We start from the raw sequence: 26,295 nt of genomic DNA, 5'->3' as shown, positions 1-26,295 counted from the left end.
ATACTAAAACATGCGCCAGCCCCTCATGATGCTGCTACAGAACTTGAATGGCCTAACCATGGCTGAAAGACAGGGACAAGGGGCACCGACAGGGGATCGAGGGCAGAGTAGTCTCGAGCAGGTGAACAAGAATTAATTTTTAAGGACACATATAAAGCTTAATTCTATATCACAAAACTTAACCATGAAAGCACCACAGAATGCAACAGAAGACGGTAGTCTGGCAAGCAACAACAGCAGAGGCGTAACTTGCTGAGTCTTGCTAACCCACGGCTTTAGAGGACCTTGAGTTTATGGTGCTGAATCACCCTCAAGTAACTCAGGTTCTCATTTTGGCTTTCTCTGTGAATGGCTCCATGCCTGCACCATGTCATGTGAGTAGAAAAAAAAACTGAATAGGCTGATAAATGAGTAAATAAATAACTCAATCTGAGTATCAGTGAATAGTGCTGTAAACAAAAATCCCTATCTGTATCTGGATGCAATGTGGTAAGCATTATAGGCAGACAGTTTTGAGCAGAGGACACGTTGATATGGGAGTGACATAAATTGCATATCCCTCGAGATTCAAATTATGCTTGGGAGAGAAGTGGAATCATGAAAAAGCTGTAGTTTACACTATTTTTTAAAAAAGATTTTTAATTTATTCCTGAGACACACACACAGAGGCAGAGACACAGGCAGAGGGAGAAGCAGGCTCCATGCAGGGAGCCCGATGTGGGACTCGATCCCGGGACCCAAGGATCATGCCCTGAGCCAAAGGCAGATGCTCAACCCTGAGCCACCCAGGTGCCCCTAGTTTATGCTTTAAAATGCTGTACGTCAACTCCTACCATTGCAGCTTGCTTGGAGTGAGACCAAAGAAAAATATGGATTTGACAGAGGGGTAGAGGTTTGATAAACACCACATTTCAACTGAGGAAATTTGCAAGATGCCTACTCATTTGTCTAATCCGCTCATTTGCTTCTTTGTTCCCTGCAGACTAAGTCCCATGGTGGCGAGTGACAAAGTTGGTATTGTGGGTGGGGGGCTGGCCAGCAAGCAAGGAGGGAGATCCGGGAGGTTACATGTTGCCCCAGTAGCCTAGGTTGGTGATAGAGGAATCCCTCCGTGTGGTAGCTTAAAAGTAAAGAGAGAAAATGAATTCTCTAGACCCACTAGGTAAAAAAAAAAAAAAAAAAAAAAAAAAAAAAGAGGGAAAAAGAAAAATGCCTATGGGGCTGGAATCCAAGACCTCAGAAGTAACTCCAAGAGCTCACCGCTGTTAGGGAAACCCCCATTCCCCTGTGTCCTGCATTCTGTGAAGACAGACTTTTTCCAGAAAACCCTCACCTCCTGCCCTATGCCCTCAGCTCTCCCCACAGGAAAGAAATAAGTCAACTGTTGGTAAGTTTGAAAGAACTAAGCATGTGTCACTCAGTTCCTTCCTTTACGGGATCTGCCTACAGAGAATAACATTCTCTCGCAAACCTCAACACTATCAGCCACTCAACAGTGCCTTAAAGACCGTAATACCAAACTCCACATCAAAAATACATTTCAAATTCATGATTTCAGACAAAAGATCTAGGACTACTTTCAACCTGAAATCCTATCTCAAGGATAGAAATGTTGCATTAAAAAAAAAAAAAAGAAAGAAATGTTGCATTAAATGTGGTTTCTGTGTTAATTACTGTGGTTTCTGTGTTAATTTGTTTGTTAATTACTAACAGTGAACCAATTAATATTATTACATTAATATGTATAACATATTAGAATATTTAAAATTAAGCATCATTTAAGATATCAATAATTATTATTCAAAATCAATATATTAAGAATTAAAAATGAAAGTCAAAATAAATCAACCAACACCTTGTCTTCACAGGATGGTTTTACTCAAGGCATAAAAGAGAATTATGTTACTTTTCCTCCTGATTTTTCCGAGTTTAGGAAGTTTCTTAGTTTTATTGCCCCTATTTTTAAAGGTATAAATTGTATATAATAACAAGACTGAGGCTCAAATACCCTTGATGTTTTAAGAGGATTGTCTTTGTTTTTGTTTTTTTTTTATAATTAGTGTATTCTGGCAATAGTACTGTTGAAAAAATGCTGAAAAACCTGGGGGTAATAAAGCTTACCTCTTGTCCCTTTAGAATAGCTGTTTGTACTTCTAGTGTCCAAAACGTTTGAGATACACAGAGCACTGTCTGTCCAGGCCAATCCCTCACCCAGTTGATTCGCAAATTTTGTGTATAGGCAAATATTGCATCTTTGATTACCTAATTGGGGAAAAAAAATGCTAAGGATAGTTTCACAGTTTACTTGAATGGCCTATACAATGAAGAGCTAATCCCTAAGCAGATGAACTCATACTGTTCAACTTTTTAAAAACATGTTAGCCAATTATGAAGACTCAAAGCATTGGTTTGACTATTTAAATTCAAGTTTATTCATATACCTGTGAGCAAAAAAAAATATTATCTAGTATTTTATTTCATTGATACAGGAATAATTCGTGTGAACTACATTAAATCAAAGATTCATTTGACCAATTGTAGCCAAAGATATCCTAGATACATTTAGATTGATCCAGCACAAGCAGTTTTACTGTGAAATATAAATTTAAGTCATTCCAAAATGAGATCTGTCAAATCCATAGACAATAGTTTTCTTTGAACTTCATCAGATCCCCATTCAGCCATGGGCTTATGTGCACACTCAGGCAAACCACACGACTCCTCTCAAGTTCCTCCTGTTTCCTTACTCTCAATCTGTAAGATACTAGATGCCCAAGGCAATGATGACAAGTACGGGTGTATAATTCATTTATGGAAAGTATAAGGAAAGTCAGGAAGTCTTATTTATGCTCTTTGCTACATGTTTTGAGTCTAATTCATGTGCTTCACCAGCATATGTTTTCAGTGGCTTGGCATATTCCACTTTTTACCAGGCATCTAGGAGAAGCATTCTAATCTTTTACACATACCAACCAAAAATAGGAATGTTGCCTGTGAGGTGACACCCACTTAAATGTTTGATTTCAGAAAAGACTGTCAAAATTAGATTTTTCTGAGAAATATATAAAGGATGTATGAAGCTTTCTGGATTTCTAGTCTAGCTAGGATATTTATGGAGCTGAATAGAGATGAAGGGCAGTGTTGGCTATTGATAACAAAGAAAATTTCAAAAGCCAAAAGGAGCTACAGAAAGGGCAGGTGAAAATGAGCAACTGAAGGACGGAAAAAACATAGAAAATAGAAGGCACAGTACAGAAATGTCAGGGATGGAGTAAATATGTACTCTAAAAGGACAGTGTGTAAAGAACAAGAGGAAAGCATTAAACTCTAAATTGCAATTTCTACATAGTGGATGAGGAGAAATTTATAAAAACATTCTACAATATTGTACATAAAATATGTCTATGTGTGCCATATCCATGTGGAAATATAGATGGAAGTAACATACGCATGATAAAGGGGCAATGGTGCCAAGAACATGACTTTTTTATTATTTACAAATGACCCAAAATTGACTTAATTTAAGCATGCAATACTCTTTCAAGTATGCAAATACATTCAGTAAAACATAGTAACGCACATCTCTCACTTTGTAGTACTTGATATTAAACTCAATTACACGTTTCAGTGACACAGACTTATACATGAACATTTAGGAAAGATACTTCCTACACAATTCCTTGCCATCCCATCTAAAAGCTCTGGAATGGCAACCAAAATACCTTCTCTAAGTGCTTTGACAAAAATAATTAAAAGAATAGTTGTAATAGTATTAGGTCTAAGACAATGAGTTATCACTGTATATATCAGTTAACAAACTATATACGCAAGGCTGCTGAGTAGGGATCAAAGTAGAATTCATTGATATTGCTTACAGCTATATAAATGGGAATCTTATTTGTCAGGATATATCAAGGCTTATGAAAGCTCATCCCTTGGACCTAGTGGTCCTACATGTGAGAAGTTATCATAAGAAAGAATTCAATCAAAGAAACCAGCTATATCCATATGGATAGTCACTCTAATTTAATCCATAATAGGGAGAAATGAAAAACTATCCAAATCACTTTACACCTACTTAAAAATTATTATGCAGGCAGATATTAAAACTATATTTAAGAAGAGAAAGCAGTACTTAGACACATGCTATCTTTTAAACACTTAGATTCTAATCAGTTTTTCAATAATGTATGAGAGTATCTGAAAAATTAATGAAAACTGTTCTTGAATAGGACATGATGCCATATTTCCTTCTCATTCCTGTTCTCATGATCCCCAAACTCAATCATGATTTTCATTCTTGATGAGGAACTTGAATGCTATGTCCACGTTATAATAAAAAATGGACTTAAGTGCTCAATTATTCTGTATTTGTTGCCAGGACTTGAAATTTTCTACTAATAAAAATAATTACAAATGACTGAGTTGATGTTTTACAAGATACGGAAAATATGAAGTGACTTAACTATAGGCAGTATTTGTGATTTTCTAATATTTTGGTACATATTTTGTATACGCACAGGAGAAAAATATTCACCATAGAAACATACATGTCAAGGAGATTGATGTGAAACTGTAGAGATACACCCAAGGCAAGACTAACAATAGACTCTGTAGACCAAGGTGTGTTTAATTAATGATGAAAGAAGTAGCATGTGGCTACAAGAAATAGGACTTAGGACTAAAATCCAATACTTCAAAATATCATCCATACTTCAGTAGTATCGATGGTACTTTGTCCCACTTTTCAAGTGGGCCATCTCTTTATCTTTAAGCTATCTATTATAATTAAACTGGTAATTCATGATTAAAAAACGTCTGTCTAAAAAAAAGTGCATTTATCAACAATACATTTTTTATGTAACTTCTACTCCAACATAGAACTCAAACTCATGACTCTGAGATCAAGAGTCACATTCTCTGCCTACGGAGCCACAGGTATCCCCCACAATATATTAAATTCTACATCGTTACTAGAAATAATGATAAATACAGTACCTTGTGGATGGATTTAATCATAACTCTCTCTAGCTCAACCAACCACTTCTCCACTTGACCTCTGGCTTTGGCTGTCGAAATGGTCTCTGTGAGTTCCACGACCTCTCCTTCACTACTCTTCATGTGGGTAATGTCTAAAGTTTCTGTAAATTCTACCCTTGCAATTCCTTCAAAACATTTCTTCAAGTGAGGTTGCACCCTGTTGGGGGAGGTGGGGAGGAGGAAAATGTTTAAGCGAATTAATTACATTAAAGAATTCCTAAACTATCAGTGTTCTCTGTGTACCAATCCTCATTCACAATTTACACATGTGCAATATGTGTTAGGCCCCTACTTGATGCTGCTGGAGATGAAACACTGAGGGGGAACAAAAGGCATGATCCCTGCCTGTATGGATTACTCAGTCCAGTAGGAGGTCATCATTAATTGAATAATCACAAAAAGATCTGTCAAACTTTAATTATAATAAGAGCTACAGAGGAGACACCCACGAGGCTTTGTTTCCAACACAATGAATTGAAAGATGTTAAAAGTAGCATAAGAGGCAAACCAGTCTTGACTAATAGATAATACACTAATTGGAAGAATCTTCAAATGCACAAAACTAGCTTTTTCAACTGGGATCTTCAGAGACTGCTTACAAATTATGAACCGGGTTTAGCATTTTAAGTACTTCACAGTTCACTACATCAACTGCTTTGAAAGCATCCAACTATGGTCATTGTAATACAGATGGAAGTGGCTAAGCCCTCATTTTTGGCACATTACCAATAACCAATTGAATTTATCTTGCAATAGGAAATAAGGAAGTGGGATATTAAAATTCAGATGGAAAACTGACCCTAAATTTATCTTTTTGTCTGAGTTATTCGTCTCCTACTTTGAAGGCACAAGGCACAAAAGTAACAAATTTAATAAATATCCATTCACTGTCTGCTATATACTAGAAATACACATTCTTCTAAGGAGTTGGGAATCAGCATTGGAAAAAAAAAAAGTCAAAAATCTCTGCCATCATGGAGCTTTTATTCTGCTAGAGGAAATCAGATGGTGAACTAAGTACATTTTAGAGCGTGCCAGATGATTTAAAAAATGCTGAAAGAAAATAGGGCAAAAAAGATAATCCAGGACAGGTGGCTAGGGGGTGCTGGGTTGCCATTTTAAATACAATGGTCTGGGAAAGTTTTCTCAATGGGCAGGCGTCTGAGCGTGTTTCCACAAAAATCTAGAGGAGGTAAAAGAAGTCGTGGATACTTAGATAAGGAGCATCTTTTGCAAAGAGGACAGTACACTGAAGGAAGAGGCTGTCCCTTTTATTGTAGAATTGGAAGGACTATAACAGAGTCAACAAGAAAACCAGAGAGAGAAATAGGAAGGATGATGGGAGACCACCTGCGTGGGTCAATGCAAGCCACTGTAAGAGTGATGTGTTCTGAAAAATATGTAAGAGAAAACCAACAAAATATGAAATCCTCCCCAAGATGCATCACATTTGGGAAAATATCCTTCAGTGATATTAAGTATGTTTTTATTACATTGGTTATTGATAATATTTAGGATATTCTTGAATATCAATATATCCATCCACATTCTACCTTATTTTAAAAATTAAATTTAAGCAGATAAATTTAGCCACGTGTTATATATGTAAGCAACTTACCTAGTGGGATCTTTAGTCTCAGATAGTATCTCAAGAAGTTCATCATTAGACAAGAAAAAGAATCTGGGGAAGAAGAGACGTTTCTTTTCCAAATATTCATTAAGTCCCTTAAGAATGAGTTCCAAAAGTTCATTTGATTTTTTCAGCCTTTCCAGCATCCTCTCAATAGTTACAACTTGTAGAACATGTTTATCCTAAAAATAAAAAAAAAAACACCCAACTCAAAAATATCAATTCCAAATTTAGTGTTCACCGTTGACATCAATGACAAACTAAGAAAAGGTCTTTACTAAGAAAAAGCTGCTAAAACACATTGGAGGTATTAATCACCAGACCAAACAGTGAGTACATGCTAGTATATTTATTAATATGAGTAACAGAAAATGTATAGATTTTTTTAAATGTATAGATATTAAGGGAATGTTGTTAAAAAAAATTAAACAAGGAATTTCAAGACTAACTAATTTAGCTTACTTCTCTTACTCAGCCATGGCTAAGAGATCAACCAAAAGTGTCAGCTGTAAATTGTTCTATAGAGCAGTTTTATTATTTCTGCAGGACTCTCTAAAATGCTTTTGCTAGTATACTCGGAATGTGGCTGAAAGGGAAAGATGCACTTTTCTGCATTGTTTTGAATTTTAACAATGTAACTTGGAAACCCAGCAATTTAATCGAATAAGATAATCATCATTAATACCTGTTTTCTCAATAAAACAGGTTCACATGGAAATATGTAACATATCATTGTTACCTTCAAAGAGACAATTTTAAAACGATATTTTATTTCCTAACAGTTCTATGTTTAAATACACATTTTTAAAAACACATGTAAAAAGAAGCATGACAAAGACCCAAATCATAATTTAAATGTGCAATTCATCCAATAAAGAAAGGAAAGAGGAGTACTCTTGGACTCCTAAATCCAAAAACCAAAATGATGTTCTCAGAGTGCCACCTTCTGGTAATGTTTGCCTTTTCTTGTTGGAAAAAACCAAAAACCAAAAACAAGCTGAATAGTTGCTAGTAAGTGTGAAAAACTCCTTTCACAAACTAACAATATTTATTTTCTTCTCAGCCCAAGAATTTATTGCAATATTCCTATTTTGGATCTGAGGTTTGAAAGCTAAAGAAAAATTCAGCTATTTAAAACAACAGTTCATATCTCTTTCCCTAAATACTACAATTACAAAAGAAATACCTCTTCACATTCAAGAAAAGTTTTGTATTGGATTCTTGAGGTCAAACCTACTTAGCCAGATTCGCTCTACGACTGAGCCAAATGTGCCATCCCTCAATGAACAAAGGCCATAATGTATGTACCTTTGTATGTTGACTTAAGGGAAAAAAAATATGTAAAAGTAATCATCTCATGACTGGAAAATAAAGTTCCTTCACTTTCTCCCTGTGGTAAGGTGAACATAACAAAGACTGCATCAGATAAAGGAAAGTGCAGACCTGGTTCCTAAGACTCAACGCTGCTTCTAACCTGTATGACCTCGGGTCATTTACTTACCCGGAGTCTCTGTTTTCTTATCTTTATTTTTTTTAATTTATTTTTTATTGGTGTTCAATTTGCCAACATACAGAATAACACCCAGTGCTCATTCCGTCAAGTGCCCCCCTCAGTGCCCGTAACCCAGTCACCGCCACCCTCCGCCCACCTCCCCTTCCACCACCCCTTGTTCGTTTCCCAGAGTCAGGAGTCTCTCATGTTCTGTCTCCCTTTCTGATATATCCCACTCATTTTTTTCCTTTCCCCTTTATTCCCTTTCACTATTTTTTTATATTCCCCAAATGAATGAGACCATATAATGTTTGTCCTTCTCCAATTGACTTATTTCAGAAAGATGAATGGATAAAGAAGATGTGGTATATGTATCAATGTTTTCTTATCTTTAAAAGGGGAATAAGAGTCCTCTTCCAAAGGCGTTCTGAGGACCAAACTAGATGAAATACTTGAAGCAACTCAGATGGTATAAGTGCAGGAAGCACCTATACCTGAAACTACCCTTCATTTTGTCCTCCACGACTGTCTATGAAAGAGATGGATGGATGGATGGACAGAAAGACACTACGGGGGGAGGGGGCGGGGTGGACAGATGGAAGGAATGAGGAGGTTACTCCACTCCAGTTTCACAGAGTTAAAATGAACAGTTATAATCTGTCACCCTTCGGGGAGGCTATTGATCATTGTAAAATAAAACTGGCCTCAAGTGCCTTAAGTCTTGCCATAGCCTTGCTCTGCAGCAGGCGTTCACTCCATCATTAGGTGCTGCCCATGAGCCCACGCAGGGCGAGGGGAGCCTGCCGGCCGACAGAGCAACTCAAGGAGACACAGTCCTCCATGGCCCACCAGGATGGAACTTGGTAGCTCTGTTCTCAGGACATAATAATAATATGTTCTAATAGGAAGCTACCAGAAATTTGAAACTTAGTGTGACTCCCTTGACACTTTAATTACTTTCTGTCTCCTGGAGGGGAAGAAAAGGAATTTCTAGCTGTCATATTTTTTTTCTTGGTTAAAGGAATAATTCTACAAATTTTATGTGTCTTCTTTGGCTTCACAAGTATCTCTACTCTCAGCAGCTCAAAGTAACAATCTACTGGTTGATTTACATTTTTAAACCAAATGCCTGTGATATCAGGGGCCTGAAACTTGAATTTGGGTATATAGAGAAAGCATTCTAATTCCTGCCTCCAGGAAGCCTCACAGAAAGTATGTTTTCATATGCTTAATGATATTAAGCTCATGCCAGTTCCGTGAACTTCCAAAAGCATAATAAACTACCTCATCAGAAATCCCTGGATAACGGGAAATTCGGCAGATACTCATGAAACCTTTTAAGCGTTAAGAAAGAAAACGCGGACTCACAGAAGAGACCTTGGGACACCTTGTCTTGCATATTTTCCAGGTTTCTGCGGAGGCTTCAGGCAAGGGAAGCTCAGCAGGAGAGTCAGATGACCTACAGTCGATCAAATCCACCCCAAAGTCCCCATTTCCCAGTTCTCACCATCCTACTCTGGCCCACTAAGTAATTTACCTTTCACATAACAGATCCGGCAAGGCTCTCATTTAAATTACTTTGTAATTTGCCAACCCACTGAATCAGGCTCCATCGCTCATTCTTGGCTATGTCAAACTTCTAGCTGTAATAAGAGGCTCTTTAAGGGCGGCCACAGAAGCTCCTTAGTCCTCTGACCATGTCTTGAGTAGTTGTAAATTCTGAATTAAGCCATATCATCCTTTAATTTCTCCAGTGCTTTTAAAAGAATTCAGCCCGCCTTCTATCCCTTTTATCTCAAATTCCTATAGTACTGACTTAATCCAGCAGCCACCTGGTCCACTAAAGAACTGCCTGTAAAATAGACTCTCCATTCCAGGAGACCAAGAGCATAATTTAAGTGATTTTTGTACTGCATGCCAGGTACCGCCAGTATCCCGTCTTCAAATGGTAACTAGATTTTCACCATCCTAAAACCCAACTGGGTCATATCAACAACTCTAGTTCCATCTTTGAGGTGTTTGTACATTTATTCAGAGTTCTGTGCAGAATGCTTCTAGGTACATTAAGCAAAAAAGACACTTAACATAGGGAATTAAATGATTACAAAGTCATCAGAAGGCCTAAGGGAGCATGCTCCGAGCTGAGCTTATAGGAGCGACTCCTAAAACACTGTGGAACTGACCTTCCAGGAGGGTTTCTATCTCTGCCCCAATCAGGACAAAAGAATACCACCACTGACTCTACTGCACTCAACCGCACCATGGTAGGTGTGATTCTAGGGCTCAGAAAGCCACCATCGTCGCTGTCTCTAAATACCTATGAAGCTGATGACCAGATATTGAAGTCCTGCTGGGAAAAAAAAAAAAAAAAAAAAAAAGTCATATGCTCATGATCTTGCCTGACAGCAGAAATAGCTGAAATGACAAGAAGATGGCTGCTGTTTCACTTATGCTTTCCAAATCCCAAGTGCGTGTTTACAGTCGTCTAAATCTAATTCATTGCCAAAAACTAGATGGTAGGGAGTCTGAGAGATGGTTTTTAGCTTTCCAGCTCACTAGAAAGAAGTGAGATGCGTAGTGCCAAGTGATCATATTTACTGGTCAAGACAAAGAAAGAAAAAAAGTGACTCCTAAGTGTTTTGCCCGAGCAACCAGGGAGATGGTATTGACGTGTACTAAGATGTGGTTAGACTACTAGAGGAAAAGTTTTGGGGAGAAGTTCAAGAGTGCATTTTTCTGCTGGTATGGAAAACAAATGAAGACTTGTAAGGGTCAAAAGTCAGGTTGGGGAGTGAGTGCAGTGTACATGAAGACAGATTACCCACTTCCTTCACCTCCGAATGGTAGGCAGTTAACTGGTTTCCACCCCCTGAATCTTAAGGACAGGGCCGAAGAGAACCCCTGGAAATGTTTTCATTGTCTTCAAAGAGAGGAGGCTAACATCTACCCCAACTGGAAGTCTGCTCCAGCACCAGGGGTGATGACCTGTTCTAGTGCTACCAGAGCAGGAAAAAGAACTGTGGGAGAAGATGGTAGGGAGAAGATGGTAGGGTGGAATGACCAGGTGAAGGAAGGGCAAAGACCATGTGCCCAAAGCTACTAAGAGGTACAGAAGATGGATCCTCCCTGTTCTGCAAGCCCTGGATGAGACTAAGGGCTACAGACTTCTGAAATACTGCTGCAGCCTAGGGCAGAAATGTGGCGGTAGCCACCACTGGAAGGTCAGGTTGAAGATGAAGCCCAATCTCATAGAGGATGATCAAAACAGGGAGAGATGCTCAGGATAGACTCTCTTACCAGAGAGCTCATCAGGAGTTTCGCCTGTCCCTACGAGTCAATTTGTGGACTTTACCAGTCCACGACTGACCAAAAAGCTAGACCAGTTGTGATGACCAACAATAAGGGTATAGAGCCCGGACACCACCAACAAAAGGCTATCTTATGACCACTAAGCAAAAGGACAGCCAGTTTGGCTGGACTAGTTATATTAGTAAATCCTCTCATTCTTGCCCTCTTTCTTTCTCCCTCCCTCTCCCTATCTCCCCACCCCACCCCCTTTCCTTCCTTGTCTTTGTCCCAGCACCAGGCAATAAGCCCAGGAGGGAGAGAAGTAGTGTGAGAGGGCAGTCCCCATATCTCCCCAACATTTCAAACTCAGCTTTACCTACTCTGTGCAAAGGACAAGAGCTCTGGGTAGAACATGAGACAGGTACAGCTAAGCCTTCACAGGCAAAACTATCTTAATAGTGATTGAAAAATTCTGGAATTAGACTGAAAGGTCAAGGTCCTAGCGAGAAAGGGTCTTTGGTAGCAGGTTTCAAAACATGAAATTATCCTTTACATTTTATATTTCACCTCTGAGTCTCTTTTCCTATCCGGTTCTAAAAGCAGCTTTATTAGAAATCCCTCAGATGGCTTTCTGCCCCTGGACGCCTCCAAGTAAGCGTCATTGAAGTCTCCCCTCCCACCACGGTCACGTCTAAGTCAGAGTCTCCCAAAGAGCCTGAACAGCTGCAGAAGCTCTTCATTGAAGGTTTGAGCTTTGAAACAGCTGATGGGGACCGCTTACGGACTGTGCTAATGAGAGATCCAAACACCAAGCGCTCCGGAGGCTTGGGGTTCATCAGGTAGGCCACCCTGGAGGAGGTGGATGCAACCACGGATGTAAGGCCACAAAAGGCGGATGGGAGAGTTGTGGAATCAGAGAGGCCTGTCTCAAGAGAAGATTCTCAAAGCCCTGGTGCCTGCTTAACTGTAAAAGATTTTTGTTGGTGGCATTAAAGAAGACACTGAAGAACATCATCTATGAGATTATTTTGAACAATATGGGAAGATTGAAGTGATTGAGATCATGACTTGATGGAAGTGGTGGCAAAAAGAGAGGCTTTGCTTTTGTGACCTTTGATGACCCTGACCCTGTAGGCAAGACTGTCATTCAAAAATCCCATGCTGTGAATGGTCACAACTGTGAAGGAAGGAAAGCCTTATCTAAGCTAGAGATGGCTAGTGCTTCGTCCAGCCTAAGAGGTCGAAGTGGTTCTGGAAACTCTGGTGGTGGTCGTGGAGGTGGTTTCGGTGGAGATGACAACTTTGGTCATGGGGGTAACTTCAGTGGTCGAGGTGGCTTCGGTGGCAGTCAAGGTGGTGGTGGATACAGTGGCAGTGGGGATGGCTAGAAGGGATTTAGTGATGATGGAAGCCACTTGGGGGTGGGGAGGAAGCTATTATGATTTTGGCAATTACAACAATCAGTCTTCAAATTTTGGACCCATGGAAGGAGGACATTCTGGAGACAGAGGCTCTGGCCCTGTTGGTGGTGGAGGCCAATACTTCACCAAACCACGAGGTCAAGGTGGCTACGGTTCCAGCAGCAGCAGTGGCCATGGCAGGGGCGGAAGGTTTTAATTACTGCCAGGAAACAAAGCTTAACAGGAGAGGAGAGGTGACAGGGAAGCTACAGGCTACAACAGATTTGTGATCCCAGCCAAGCAAGTGGTGGCGGGGCCCACCTGCTACAAACTGTGAAGACACAGTTTAGACAATTCTCATGTGTATGGGCAAAGAACTCGAGGACTGTATTTGTGAGTAATTGTACAACAGGTTATTTTAGCTTCCGTTCTGTGGAAAGTGTAAAGCAGCCCAACAAAGGGTTTTAATGTAGGGGTTTTTTTGCATCCACGCTGTTGATTGCTAAATGTAATAGTCTGATCACGACACTGAATGAATGTCTTTAAAAAAAAAAAAAAAAAAAAGAAATCCCTCAGATGGAAAGTGATGGCTTTTTGTATCAAACAATCCAGTGATGTCTCTACTACACAGGTCACCTCATTAGCCTTCCCGAGAAAATACGGACTTAGGTTTATTGTCAAAGCTTTGGAGAATATGGACAAAAGCTATCCTGAATACTAATATATTGAGAAAAAGAAAATGTAAAGCCGGTTCAGGAAGACGATCAGGTCTTACAGCAAAAGTAGAGGAAGCATCACCCAAAAGAAACTGCTTATTTAGGAATAAGAATAAGTAATGTTTTTTGTTTTGTCTGTTCCCCGCCCCCCCCCCTTTTTTTTTAAATATACAGTGTTTCATTAGTTTTCAAGTGTACTTGTTTGTTTTTAAGATTTATTTATTTTAGAATGGGGAGAGAAGGGCAGAGAATCCTTAAGCAGCATCCATGCTGAGCACAGAACCTGACTCGGGGCTCGATCCCACAACCCTGAGATCATGAGCTGAGCTGCAACCAACAGTCAGATGCTTAACTCGGTGTGCCACCCAGGTGCCCTTGTGTGTTTTTTTAATTCAGCAGTTTGGTAGAATTGAAGATCTGCCTCCTTAATTTAACTAGCGCCAGCATAGCTGCCCTTTTTCTAGGTACTAAAATGTCTATAAAATTTCCTTAGCAATATGGGGTTTTGAAGAGTATTTTGATCAAATACAAAAAAAACATTTTTTATTTTAAAAATGATCTTAACTAGGAAAATACAAACATCTATTTTTTGTTTGGGGCAACCAAGAAAAATCTATTTCATCCTTTTCCAAGTGAAAATGTATACATGTTGTAAGGATTTTGCCCTTTTGTAAAGAAACAATAAATGAATGGCTGAATGTTTAAAACAAATTAGAGATGATTAAATGTATTGCAAAGTGACCCATCAACAGTCTCTTATAGAATTCCAGTGTGATTAATTTTGCAAAAGTTTGGTTTATACAGAAATAGGTTTCAAGTATTACATAAAACAAAGTAAACTTATTAAATCTATGTCTATATTTCGGAACATTTTTCCTAGCAAATCATACGGTTGGTGTTGATCCAGTATTATCTGTGTTTAGGATTATAGTCACAGCTTTCAAAGTTCAAATAATAAAAATATGCATATTCCTATGTTAGGGTAGGAAAATTTTAAGATAATACTCACCCTATCTTACAGTATTATATTTGATCAAAAACATGAATGGAGAAATTTACATTCACTTAATGAATATAATTTAGTAACTAATACTTCTTCTATTTAATGTTACCTTCCCAGTAACATACAGACCATGCTTTGCAGGCAGTAAATGTCTTTTGAATTGAACAAAAAATTCACATCTTTTTCAGTGTCACTAGTGTGGTCACCAAATTCCATCCTTAAATTTTAAGTTCAGTATTTGTGTTTTGATTGATTGATTGCATTTTGTTTGTATGTATTGGTCTCTTTAATTTTATCTTTGCAACTCATTCTTTTTTAGATGCCTAAAGAGAAACTTATTGATTGAGCAGCATGCTGGCATGTTTCCACAATAGCGCGTTTCAGTGGTGGCGCAGCCCATAACCAGGTGGGCACAGAAGAAATGGGGACATGGAGCGCTGCTCACAGGGTCTTCCTGCCAGAGCATCCAGTAGAAACCACTAATAGAACCACATGTCATTAAATAATGCAAATTACTTTGGACCTCAAGAAGCAGTCAGGACAAAATATCTAGTCAGTTTCGATATTTCCTGCTCCTAGATCCTAAAGTAATATATTAAAGGGGGACGTAGGTGGAGGAGGAAAAGAAAATGACTTATTTGGAGTGTTTTGAAAACAAAAATCATGTCACTTCAACCAAATAATTACATCCTCGGAGATTTTCACTTACTTGTACAACACTTTTCATTATATCTCTCCATGTTTTATCCACAGCTGTAAATCGTCTTCCTTCCTCAGGCATTTGAGACATAATGTCTGGAGAACTGAAAATGGGCTCCAGATATAACCATGTGGCTTGGACTTTGAGCCATTCATCCAGAATTTCTTGAAGCAGCAGGAGCTTGCTCTCCCATTCTCTGAGAACAAAACACAGTGGTTCGACAGCAAATCAAGCAATGTTTCAGATGACAGAACTCAAAACGATGCTCTTTGACTGTCAATCTTGTATGCAGTGCTCCTATTCCTATTTCCACTTCTTTACCTTCATTTAACAATAAATCACTAAATTTGTTCTTCAAAATCTGCTTTAAAATCATAGCACCAATATTTATGTTTATACAGATATACACGTTCAGATATACGCATCTACAAATGGGCAGGTTTCTGTATATGCCATAGCAACGAACCTTTCCGCAAATCAATTCCATGGCTAGAAGATACAAACTGAGAAATGAGATTTTGGAGACAGTAATGATGTCCTCAATGAAGGGCAATCTGAACTTCTTAGGAAAGGTAGTTACATCCAAGACTCACTTCCTTTAACATTCTTCTTTTAAAAAAAAAAAAAAAATTGGGCCCATAAAGGCTTTATTTCCAGAATACAATATTTCTGGGTTTTAAAGAAAATCTACATAAACTAAAATATGATAGTATGTTATTTATTAGAAGGAAGCACTTTTTATTTATTTTTATTTTCTTAAATATTTTATTTATTTATTCACGAGAGACAGAGAGAGAGAGAGGCAGAGACACAGGCAGAGGGAGAAGCAGGCTCCTTACAGGATGTGGAACTCGATCCTGGGACCCTGGGTCACCCCCTGAGCCAAAGGCAGACACTCAACCGCTGAGCCACCCAGTCTCAGAAAGCACTTTTTTCCAGGCATCCCAGCAAGCATTTTTTAAATCTACAACAGCAATCAGTTCATATCTAAATATGGAGAACACAGATAATGACAAGATTTCTTCAAGAATATATATAATTACTCTATTAACTAACAATTTTATAGGCACAATTTTAAGATCTCTGTACGTATTTGCTCCTTCCTCACCATATTCTAAGGTCCAGTATATCTGGTTACCAATGGGGAGACTAAGGCGGATAAAGGTAAGTACCAGGTTTAGGTTCACCCAGCTAATGAATGATAGATCCAGATCTGACCCCAGAAAGCTGCAAGAGATAACACAGCCATCAAAAAGGATGATCAGTCAATGGCAACAGGTCTTAGAGGTGGGATAGCTTTACGTGTAGATTAATAGATGTTTTTCATCATTTATAATTAGTGATCTGTAATTTTAGACTATTAAAATCAAGTTCTGTCAATAGAAGTTCTCAAAGTCACCAGGCATTTTCAAATGTTTTTCTAAAATCTCTTTAACATTTATCAGATTTAACATCTCTTCTTTTCACAAGAAGAGATGAATGCCTCTGCCTTCCCTTCTTCCCGCTTTCTCCATCTAATCCTTGACGGAGACAGACAATTTCCCGCTGGCTAATGATCTCATGTGCAGTCCTTAAAACTAGAATCTGGTTATACTGCTTCCAGAGTAGTTTTAAAAAAAATTTCCTCTTGATAAGCATATTGAAGCAAGCAAGGCCGAGCAACCTGAGTGCCCGGGCCCATGCAGGGCACACTCAAGTTTAGGATGACATCAATAGCAGGGGGTGCACACTGCCAAGCAGTTAGCTTTCCCTTGTCATATAAACTCACACTGAAGATGGTAGCCTGATTTGGATTTACACTCTTTTTAAGGTAAAATATAAACCGCTTAATACAAATTACAAACATTTTTAAAAAATAACAGGATAAGGATTTAATTTAATCATCTGTGTCCAGATGCCTGAAACTCCAGACTCGAGTCATAATATTCATACTTCTGTGCCTACCTAGGCATCCTTCAGGCATAGAAGTGAGAATCATAATAGACTTTCAAGGATCATCTACAACAATCTCATTAGTATATTTGGAAAATGACATTATCTTCAGTTTCATAGATAATATGTTGTATGAACTATGTGCAGAGATGTGAAATTATTTTTGAGTCAAATATATAAGATCAGATTGCAGGCAATAAAAATGAATATCTGGAGGCTGTTTGTCCACCACTTTCATTAGGACCATAGATGATAGCAAAGAAATGGACACTTTTCCAGATGCAAAGAAGGTTATCACTCTTTACGATCAACTATTTAAAATATTAAGTATGAAGTGCAGAATCAATTTCCAAAAAGAACTGTATATTATATACAAGTGACAATTTTGGTAAACATGGCATACACACGGTCCCATAAATATCACTTTACCTTATTTGTTTTTCGTAAGGTTTGATGAAGGGAGATCCTCGCATAGTTTGTGTTTTAATAATGTGATCATCCAACAGCATCTGAATTTCATCAACTGATGACAAAATAAATGTCCCACTTTCTCTATAAGGAAGAATGACAAATTCCATAGCATCCCACTCATTAGTCATCTTGTCCATGGCCTTTTCAAGAGAATGTTCTTTGCTTGCTGCTTCGCTAATACCCTCAAACCTATATAAGTACGGTTCCAAATCCATGTCTAAAAAAGAGAAGACAGTGGAGTCATCTGTTGGCTGCAGCGGGTAGCCGACAATGCTGGACATGGCCTCCCAGTGCCGGGGGCGCAAGCCAGGATTACAAATCACTTGAATGAGAGGAATGTGCTGCTTGAAATCCTCCACCTTTGCTCTGACTTTTTTTGTCATTGCCAATGCATTTGGAGAATCGTGGAAGGTCTTCTCCAGCTTATATAGTCCTCTCCAGTAATTTCCAACATCTGTTTCTACCTGGTCTGGGTTCACCTTATGATACGGCCCTTCAGTCCACGCTCGGTATTTGTTGCTAAATTCAACAGCAGTTTCATAGAGGCGAAGGTAAGGGTTCAAACTGTCTTGGATTTTTTTACGTTGAGGATATATTGATGGAAGCCAACCAAATGCCTCTTCTTCAGCATTAAATTGCTCAATCTGGAACGATGGGTATAAGATATGTTATTCTGCAAGTGAATGATATTCAAACTTAATTTTTAAAAAATATTTTTATCAAAAATAGTGAAAGGGAATCAAGGGGAAAGGAGAAAAAAATGAGTGGGAAATATCAGAAAGGGAGACAGAACATGAGAGACTCCTAACTCTGGGAAACGAACTAGGGGTGGTAGAAAAGGAGGTGGGCGGGGGGTGGGGGTCACTGGGGTGATGGGCACTGCGGGGGCTCACTTGATGGGATGAGCACTGGGTGTTATTCTGTATGTTGGCAAATTGAACACCAACAAAAAAATAAATTAAAAATTAAAAAATAAAGATCAAAAAAAATTTTTTTATCAAATGTGACCCCTCCCCCAGGCCCTCAGTAAGCCCCAAAGTTTTACCGAAATTAGGCCACAATCGAGAAATACTGAACGGCAATCTATGTTTCCTATTTATTTTTGTTACATTTTCCAGAGAACAGTATCTGGTTACGTCAGTTAAAATAGTAATGATATGTATAAAGACATCTTTGTCCATCCAGATATATTAAGCTTATGGCATCAGTAATTAACAAGAACTTAAGTACTTTTAATACACACAGCATTGTATCAGGTACTGTGGAAAACAGAAAAAAGTATTATATTGCAAAACACCAACACTAAGGAGGTGGTATTTCAGCTAAGGAGATAAGACATGCATATGTAGAAAGTTAAATTGCAATTGCTCAACAATAATATAGGCAATAAAGGGGATGTCTCAGAGTAGTAACTCTAATACACACGCATCGTGTATACAAAAAATGCTACCACTCAGAGGCAAGATACCATGGTGAATAGATGCTTATGTAGAGAAGTTGCAACCAGAGCTGGATCTTGAAGATGTACGGGATAAAAAAGAAGCAAAGAAGGGGAGCCTGGGTGACTCAGTCAAGCACTGACTTCAGATCAGGTCATGATCTCAGGGTCCTGGGATCAAGCCCAGCCTCGGGCTTCCTGCTTCTGGGCTCCCTGCCCAGAGGGGAGTCTGCTTCTCCCTCTACCCCTTCCCACTGCTCATGCTCACTTTCTCTCTTTCTCAAATAAATAAAATCTTAAAAAAAAAGAAAAAGAAAAAGAAGAGGCAAAGAACTCATTAATTTCCTCTTTAGTAGTAGAAGTATATGAGGAGGTAGGTGACTTAGAGGAGAAATCTATAGAATTGAAAAGTGTGTTAGGCATATAAATCATGCAGATTACCCAAAATTTCAGTAGCCACATAATTTTAAAGCCTACAGCTTCTCTTTTCTTAACATGTGTTCACATATTTGTGACTATTATAAACTATTTAATTACCTGAACTGATAAGATACTAACATCTTTCAATGTAAGAAAAATGAGAAAGCGTCATAATATGGTCTGTTTTCATATTTCCCCTTTTTATTTAAAAAATGCAATTAAAAATCTCAAACATCTTATTTGGCAAAAGGTATGGCTTTTCCACTTCCAGCTTCTTCTAAAGAGAAAGCCAAGTTCTGACATACCAATATTGGGAACAAACTGGCTCGGTGGGAGAAGGTAATGGGCCTAATTTAAAAACCCAGCCACCAAATCTAAAGAGGCTTCTATGAAGATGGGCAAACTAATGAGTAAGCAAGTGCTAGCAAATGATGTAAATGATTAAATGATGCAAAATAAAAAATAAGCAGGTGGAGATATCACTAGATCTTTCAAATAAAAGATGAATGGCCCTGATAGAACTACCAGAAGAAAACAGCAATGCTGCTTCTCCTTAGTATGTGTATAAGATCTATTTTTGCCACTTACTTCTTATTAAAAAAAATTTTAATTCCTGTATAGTTAACATACTATATTAGTTTTAGGTGTATGATATTTGTGCCACTTATTCTGGAAAGGTAGCTAAACTTTCATTTGAATCTATTTATAAAAGGTGAATATACAATACGAACCCAATGCTTTCTTTTGAACTAATTCATCCTCTTAAAAATTTTATTTTTTTTCCTCTTAAAAATTTTAAAAACTATACCTTGTCTGCTGCTAAGTCCAACTTTGCATTCAGAGTTTGAGCCTTTTTCAGGTATCGCTGTACATCCTGAAGGTCTCCAAAGGAGTAAAATTCTTCTGACTGCTTAGCATAACTCTCCAATTCCTCCACAAACCGTTCACACCGTAACTAGTACAAACAATATTTGTTGTTACAATATTTTATTTGTTTTTGTTACAATATTTTAAAGATAAAACCCCTAGGCATCGTGAAAAGTTTAAATATTTGTAAGGATTATCAGAATTATTATTCTGTTTTGTCACTGGCAAGATATAAAGAGGAGACTCATTTGGAAGATGATGAGGATCTAAAATATGCAGGATTTTTTAAGAGGTGGGATTTAAAATTAATGAATTAAGATTCCTATAATTCCGAAATTAGATAAAGTTAAACTTGTCCTACCAATGTAAGAAAGTCTAACCAATAAAATAAGAATGGGCTAAACAATGGTATTATTCTTTAGTATGCTAAAGAATGTGTGCTAACAAATGATTTATAAGATTTTTTAAAAATTCATAATAATCAAGTATGGGGCTAAAAGAAAGCTCCAGTTTTTTAAAGGCTATATAGTGAGATCTGTGGCATTTTTACAAATAACTAAAAAAAAAAAAAAAAAAAAAAAAAAACAGACTTTGTGTTCTGATATTCAATATCTTATCAATTTTCAATTGCTAAAACAAAACACTCCAAGGTCATTTTTCTTGTCCTATTGGCTCTCTTCACATGAAATGTGCAAGGCGAATAAATCTGGATTTTAAAATCTAAAAAACTCCAGCCTTCTAATATAAAACAGGTGTGTGGGTTTTTTTTTTTTTAATGAAAAAAGCTCATTACAAAATTATCATTGGTAAGGCACTCCAAATTAAATGGCTCTAAAAAAAATCAGCTCTTAATAAAATATTCAAAAGTCAAATCTGGGTTATTCAAAAATAGATTTTATATTTTATGGATTATCTAGGCTGATTTCTGTCTTCTTTAGTTCATGGAAATTTTATTGCTCTGGCCCAGTGGGGGAAGAAAAATGAGAGGACAAAATTCATCAATAGTAGTTTGGAGAATAGTGTTTACTTATAGCAAAGCACAGATAACTCCGAGCCACCTAACAGTTTTCGAAGAATCCTTCATGACTTCCATGTCTAACATTTACTATTCATGATGTTTTCTACAGGTTTAAAAAAATTCTGGAAAAAAAAAATTCTGAAATGGCCTAAATTCTCAACAGAAATACAGACTACAGTTTAAAATAAAGGTTTTTGGTTAAGCCTATGAATTATTCTCCCAACAGCATGTTCTGCCAATGAATTGTGTTTGCTGTAATGTGATAGGAAGAGGTTGGGCTTGCTATCAAAGGACGTCTCTTGGCTGACCCGGCATAAGTCTCTTCACTTTGGGAACCTCAGCTCCTTCCTCTGTAATGTGAAACTGAAACCATGAAATCATTTATTCGGACAATAGCTATGGAGGGGCTCACACTATTCCTGCGTGTCAGGCACCACACTAGCCCATGGGTATAAATGGAGAAGAGGAATAAAGGAAACAGGTTTGCCATCAAAGCACTGACCGTCTACTGGCGAGATGCCCTTGACAATGAGAACATAGTGATCAGGTAATTAATCCAGTGGAGACGTGTTCAAAATGTAGGGGAGGTGAGGAGAAGCAGAACTCAGGTCTGATGAGAAGAATTCTGAGAAAGTCAACTGAGTCCACAAGAGAGACAAGCACGTGTGCAGGCCAGGGGTGCGCTTGCCAGCAAATGGACAGAACGTATAAGAGAGGAGAGGTGGAAGGAGGGCAGGGATCTAAAAGTTGCTCAGGGTTGTTGTAAAGTCCAGAACAAGAAAAGGAGGAGATAGGAGATGAAGCTGAACAAGCAGATGAGGGGGAAAAAAAATCACAAACCATCTTATATGTTGGACACCAGAAAAGATGAGAGTTACTGAATGTTAGAGTGAGGACTCTGGGCACAATCCCTAGGTGAGTTGGCCCAGAGAGCTTTGAGGTCAACCAATAAAAATAACTCAAAAGAGTAGTATAAACTGTATAAAATAAACGCTATTTTTAGTAATGGTCATTTGTAGTTAATGTATTAGAATTTTTCACCGTTGAAAAGTCAAGCAATGAAGCTGCATGGTCCAGTATGGCTACCATCTTCCACCAAGACTGATGGCATAAGAAAGCTTAAATACCTGACCTGTGAAACAGAGGAGCTGTTGTAAGAAGTCGAAACTTAAACATTTCCAGACAACGAAAATAACTTAAAATATCTATGATGGCAACCTTAAGGCCTTCTTGATATTGTTCCGTTTTCTCTTTAATGATTTTCCTGTGCTCATCAAAAATTTCGTCCATTCTTCCAAACCACTGGAACACATTATTATTTAACCTGATGTCTCCTGGAGAGAAGTTTGTACACTCAATGAGGAAGGCGAGGCAGTTTTTAGAATCCACCAATCTCTGGCCCAGTTCAACCATCTCAGTTGTCTCTACTTTCTGAATATAAGCCTGCGGGAAGACAAAGATTGCAAATGGCATTTCAAGGGACAGCTCAAGTCAAAACATAGGCTGTGGAGACACTTGGCATAAAGATGCATGAATTTGTACAGACTTGTTAGAAGTGAAGGCTCTTGGTTCAACATAGGAGACTGCCAACACAGCTCACTTGTCATCAGTCCCACGCACCTCTACACAACAGCAGCGGGGAAAAATAGAAAATACTGAACACATTAGGAGCCCCAGGAAACCAGAGAAGAATGCAATGGATTTCTGGGAGAAACGAGGCAGGGTGATATCATCTATTCTTTGACAGCAGCACTTTGGGACACCTGCTAGTGCCTGACACTGTGCCAGGGGCTGGCAATTCAGTGCGACAACCAACCGACCAGAGCTTTGCCCCCATAGGCTTTCTGGTCTAGTTGGGGGCGGGGGGAGGGGGCGGGGACAAGCATTAGTCTCATCACCTCCGTAACAAATGTTAAATTGCAAACATGCAAAAAAAAAAAAATTGCAAACATGCAGCAGACACCAGGACTACAACACTCTCCGTAACTATGAAAACTAAAACATAGCTAGCTATAGGCAAAATTTAACAAGAAATGTGCTACATCTGTATGAGGAAAACTATAATGCTTTATTGAGGGACATTTTAAAAGTTCTGGATAAAAGTATAAATATATGATAAGATGTAATATTCTCAAGATGTAAGTTTGCCTCCAATAAGTCTATAAAACCAGTGCAATTTCTATCAAAATTGCCACGGCATTTTAAAAAACAGAATTCATCATAATTCTGAAAGTCTCTGAAATGGTAAATACTTAAGAGTAGTAAAGATAATCATGAAAAAAATGATAGACACTAGCGAAATATGAACACATAATATAGACTTATTTATTTTTATAAGATGGTATTTATTTACTCATGAGAGACACAGAGAAAGAGAGAGAGGCAGAGACACAGGCAGAGGGAGAAGCAGGTTCCATGCAGGGAGCCCGACACGGGACTGGATCCCAGGACCTGAGCCAAAGGCAGACACTCAACCCCTGAGCGCCCCCCCCACCAGGTACCCCTAGATGTAGTAATTTAAGTAGTTCTTGTTCTGTCCCAGGAATAGAGAAGGGAGAAGAGAGGTCAGAACTATATCTGTGTACTTGTGGGAATTCAGCATTGAAAAGATGCACTTAAAATCAAGAGCGGAAAAAATAATAATAATAAAATAAAATCAAGAGCGAAATGACGGATGACTTAATAAATCATATTAATTAGTTACTGATCTTGGGAAAAAGCTAAGATTCCTTGTTACCTGGGAGAGATACAAAGAAGATATTACTGTTCAGTGAATACAGTAACTTGCCGCAGGGTAATGATTTTGTTTTTGTAAACACAAATCTGTGAGGGGTAGTGGTGAATGCACAGGTGTGTGCACGCGTATGTGTGTGCATGAGCACACGCGTACATGCACGTGTACATATGCACAAATAGCTCTCTCAAGGCTCTTTTTTTAATTTTTAATTTTTTTCAAAGCTCTTTTGATACATGTTAATTCACATATCTTAATATAAATGTTGAAGGAAATCTGCTTCCCTATTGAAAAATGAGAAGACTGGCAATGACATGTAACTACCTATATGTTCACCTTCCCTATTGTATACCCTACCCTCCCTGTCCAGGAAGTAAATGTTGCTTTTTTTTTAATGCTTTTAAAAGTCTATTTAATCTTCATTTCTCTGGTTTTCTCTCTTCATCTCTCTCTCTCTAGTGTTATTTATGCTTAACACTGTAAACATGTTTGGAAAGAGAATTAACATTAAACTTAAAAAAAATCATTACTCAAAAGAGAGAAATTATGGAAAAAGATAGACTCCTGCTCTTTACTTTGTACAATTCCATATTGCTTAAAATTTTACTTTTGTAATTAAAGGAGCAACATTGTCTAAAAGTCTGTCATTAATATATCATTCTAGGAAGGCTACATTTTATGTTCCAAATCCAAACAAGTAAGATGGGAACCTTGGTGGTTTCCACAAGTAACAAAATGTCTAACTGAAAATATATTTTTGTAATTTGGTTAATTAGATTTCTGTATAGTCAAACAACAGGATTTTTATTTCCCGATTTCGGTACTGAATACAGAAGTTATTTTGCCCTTGTGCGACTAAACTTCTCTAAGATACAGAAATATTAAATAACAGTTAATGAATCCTATTTGCTAATTCTGTTTTTATGAACAGAAATTCACATTAAATAACTCCAAATTTGTAAATATTTCCAGTGATGGCTAGGAGGGTAAATAAACAATATTGATATTCATTTTTCCAAAGGAATACACAGTTATGGAATTCCAGTTATTTTATAATCATCCATGATCAAAGCATCACTTGACATCCTACGAAAACTGATGTAAAATATAAAAATCTTCTAAAAGAGATTATGTACAGATGTGTGTATCAAACACACACACAGGGATCCCTGGGTGGTGCAGCGGTTTGGCGCCTGCCTTTGGCCCAGGGCGCGATCCTGGAGACCCAGGATCGAGTCCAAGTTCGGGCTCCCTGCATGGAGCCTGCTTCTCCCTCTGCCTGTGTCTCTGCCTCTCTCTCTCCCTGTGTGACTATCATAAATAAATAAAAATTAAAAAAAACTTCAAATACACACACATAAACACACACATACAAATTCACATGCTAACAACCCTAATCCAAGTACAAAAACTTTAAAGAAAATAGAATTCTTTTAGTTAAAGGCTGATATGTAGAAGTTGGTTCTAATAACTTTAAAAAAGTTTTCTTTAAAGAGTAATTTAAAGAATGTGCATAAGCATTTGAACTTCTTTTGTAACTTCTTGCCTATACAAAGTTTTGAATGATTTTACATGTTTTGCGGAGTTGGCTTAAATATTTTAAAATCTAAGAGGAAAACATTTCATTTTAGGTCTTGAGAACGCTGGCTGGAAAAAGAAAGTGTCGTAAAAGCTTGTTGTTATGAGAATGAAGAAGGAATAAAATAAAATGGTGATTAGCTAGTTGTTTTACCCACCATTAGGCGGACTTCAAGTACAGAAGAAACATGAAAAATGATTGAAGTGAGACTTACCTGTTATTTTAATACCATAAATCCTAGGCTCAAAACATTTTGGCAAACTACCACAGAAAATTTTAACATGTCACAAAAACAGCCTATAGGAAACAAATTATTAAAGATTAAATATTTGATTAAAAAAGTTAAGGATGACCTCCTAGCTCAGGTTACCCAAGACAGTCCTGGTTAATGCCTTTGAACATGGCAAGAAGTACTAATGATGTTCTCAGAATATTGGTAGATGGTTATGCTAACAGCTCTTCCAGTATCCATGTTTCACCTCCTCCTATCCATACCTGTGGTGTCTTCTCATGCTCTGGCCATGGGACTTGTTTTGGCCAATGAGATGTTGACCACTGTGATGCACA

General features: G+C 37.9%; 1 protein-coding gene and 2 long non-coding RNA genes across 7 annotated transcripts in view; 2 read left to right on the top strand and 1 right to left on the bottom strand.

The window, feature by feature from the left end:
• LOC144305698 (uncharacterized) overlaps positions 1–15,629 on the top strand; it is a 136,406-nt gene extending 120,777 nt beyond the window's left edge. For both annotated transcript variants that reach the window (XR_013372703.1, XR_013372702.1), the window contains 2 exons: positions 14,889–14,975; positions 15,323–15,629. This is a non-coding gene — a long non-coding RNA (uncharacterized LOC144305698). The remainder of the gene's footprint in view (positions 1–14,888; positions 14,976–15,322) is intronic.
• DNAH7 (dynein axonemal heavy chain 7) overlaps positions 1–26,295 on the bottom strand; it is a 233,335-nt gene that overhangs the window by 155,802 nt on the left and 51,238 nt on the right. For all 4 annotated transcript variants that reach the window (XR_013372697.1, XR_013372696.1, XM_077884754.1 and 1 more), the window contains exons 16-22: positions 22,634–22,858; positions 20,339–20,485; positions 17,631–18,316; positions 15,279–15,465; positions 6,659–6,852; positions 4,999–5,197; positions 2,122–2,262 (exon numbers count right to left, since the gene is read on the bottom strand). Coding sequence is in view for 2 of the 4 variants with exons in the window: in XM_077884754.1 (XP_077740880.1) it covers positions 2,122–2,262; positions 4,999–5,197; positions 6,659–6,852; positions 15,279–15,465; positions 17,631–18,316; positions 20,339–20,485; positions 22,634–22,858 (1,779 nt within the window). In the remaining 2 variants the exon portion in view is untranslated. The remainder of the gene's footprint in view (positions 1–2,121; positions 2,263–4,998; positions 5,198–6,658; positions 6,853–15,278; positions 15,466–17,630; positions 18,317–20,338; positions 20,486–22,633; positions 22,859–26,295) is intronic.
• On the top strand, positions 17,908–24,565 carry LOC144305702 (uncharacterized). Its single transcript, XR_013372715.1, has 2 exons — positions 17,908–18,223; positions 21,525–24,565. It is a non-coding gene; the product is annotated as an uncharacterized LOC144305702 (long non-coding RNA).

Source organism: Canis aureus, chromosome 36, assembly GCF_053574225.1.
Source record: "Canis aureus isolate CA01 chromosome 36, VMU_Caureus_v.1.0, whole genome shotgun sequence".
Lineage (NCBI taxonomy): Eukaryota > Metazoa > Chordata > Mammalia > Carnivora > Canidae > Canis > Canis aureus.
The sequence above is the reverse complement of the archived record's forward strand: the minus strand, read 5'-3'. Positions and strand labels throughout refer to the sequence as shown.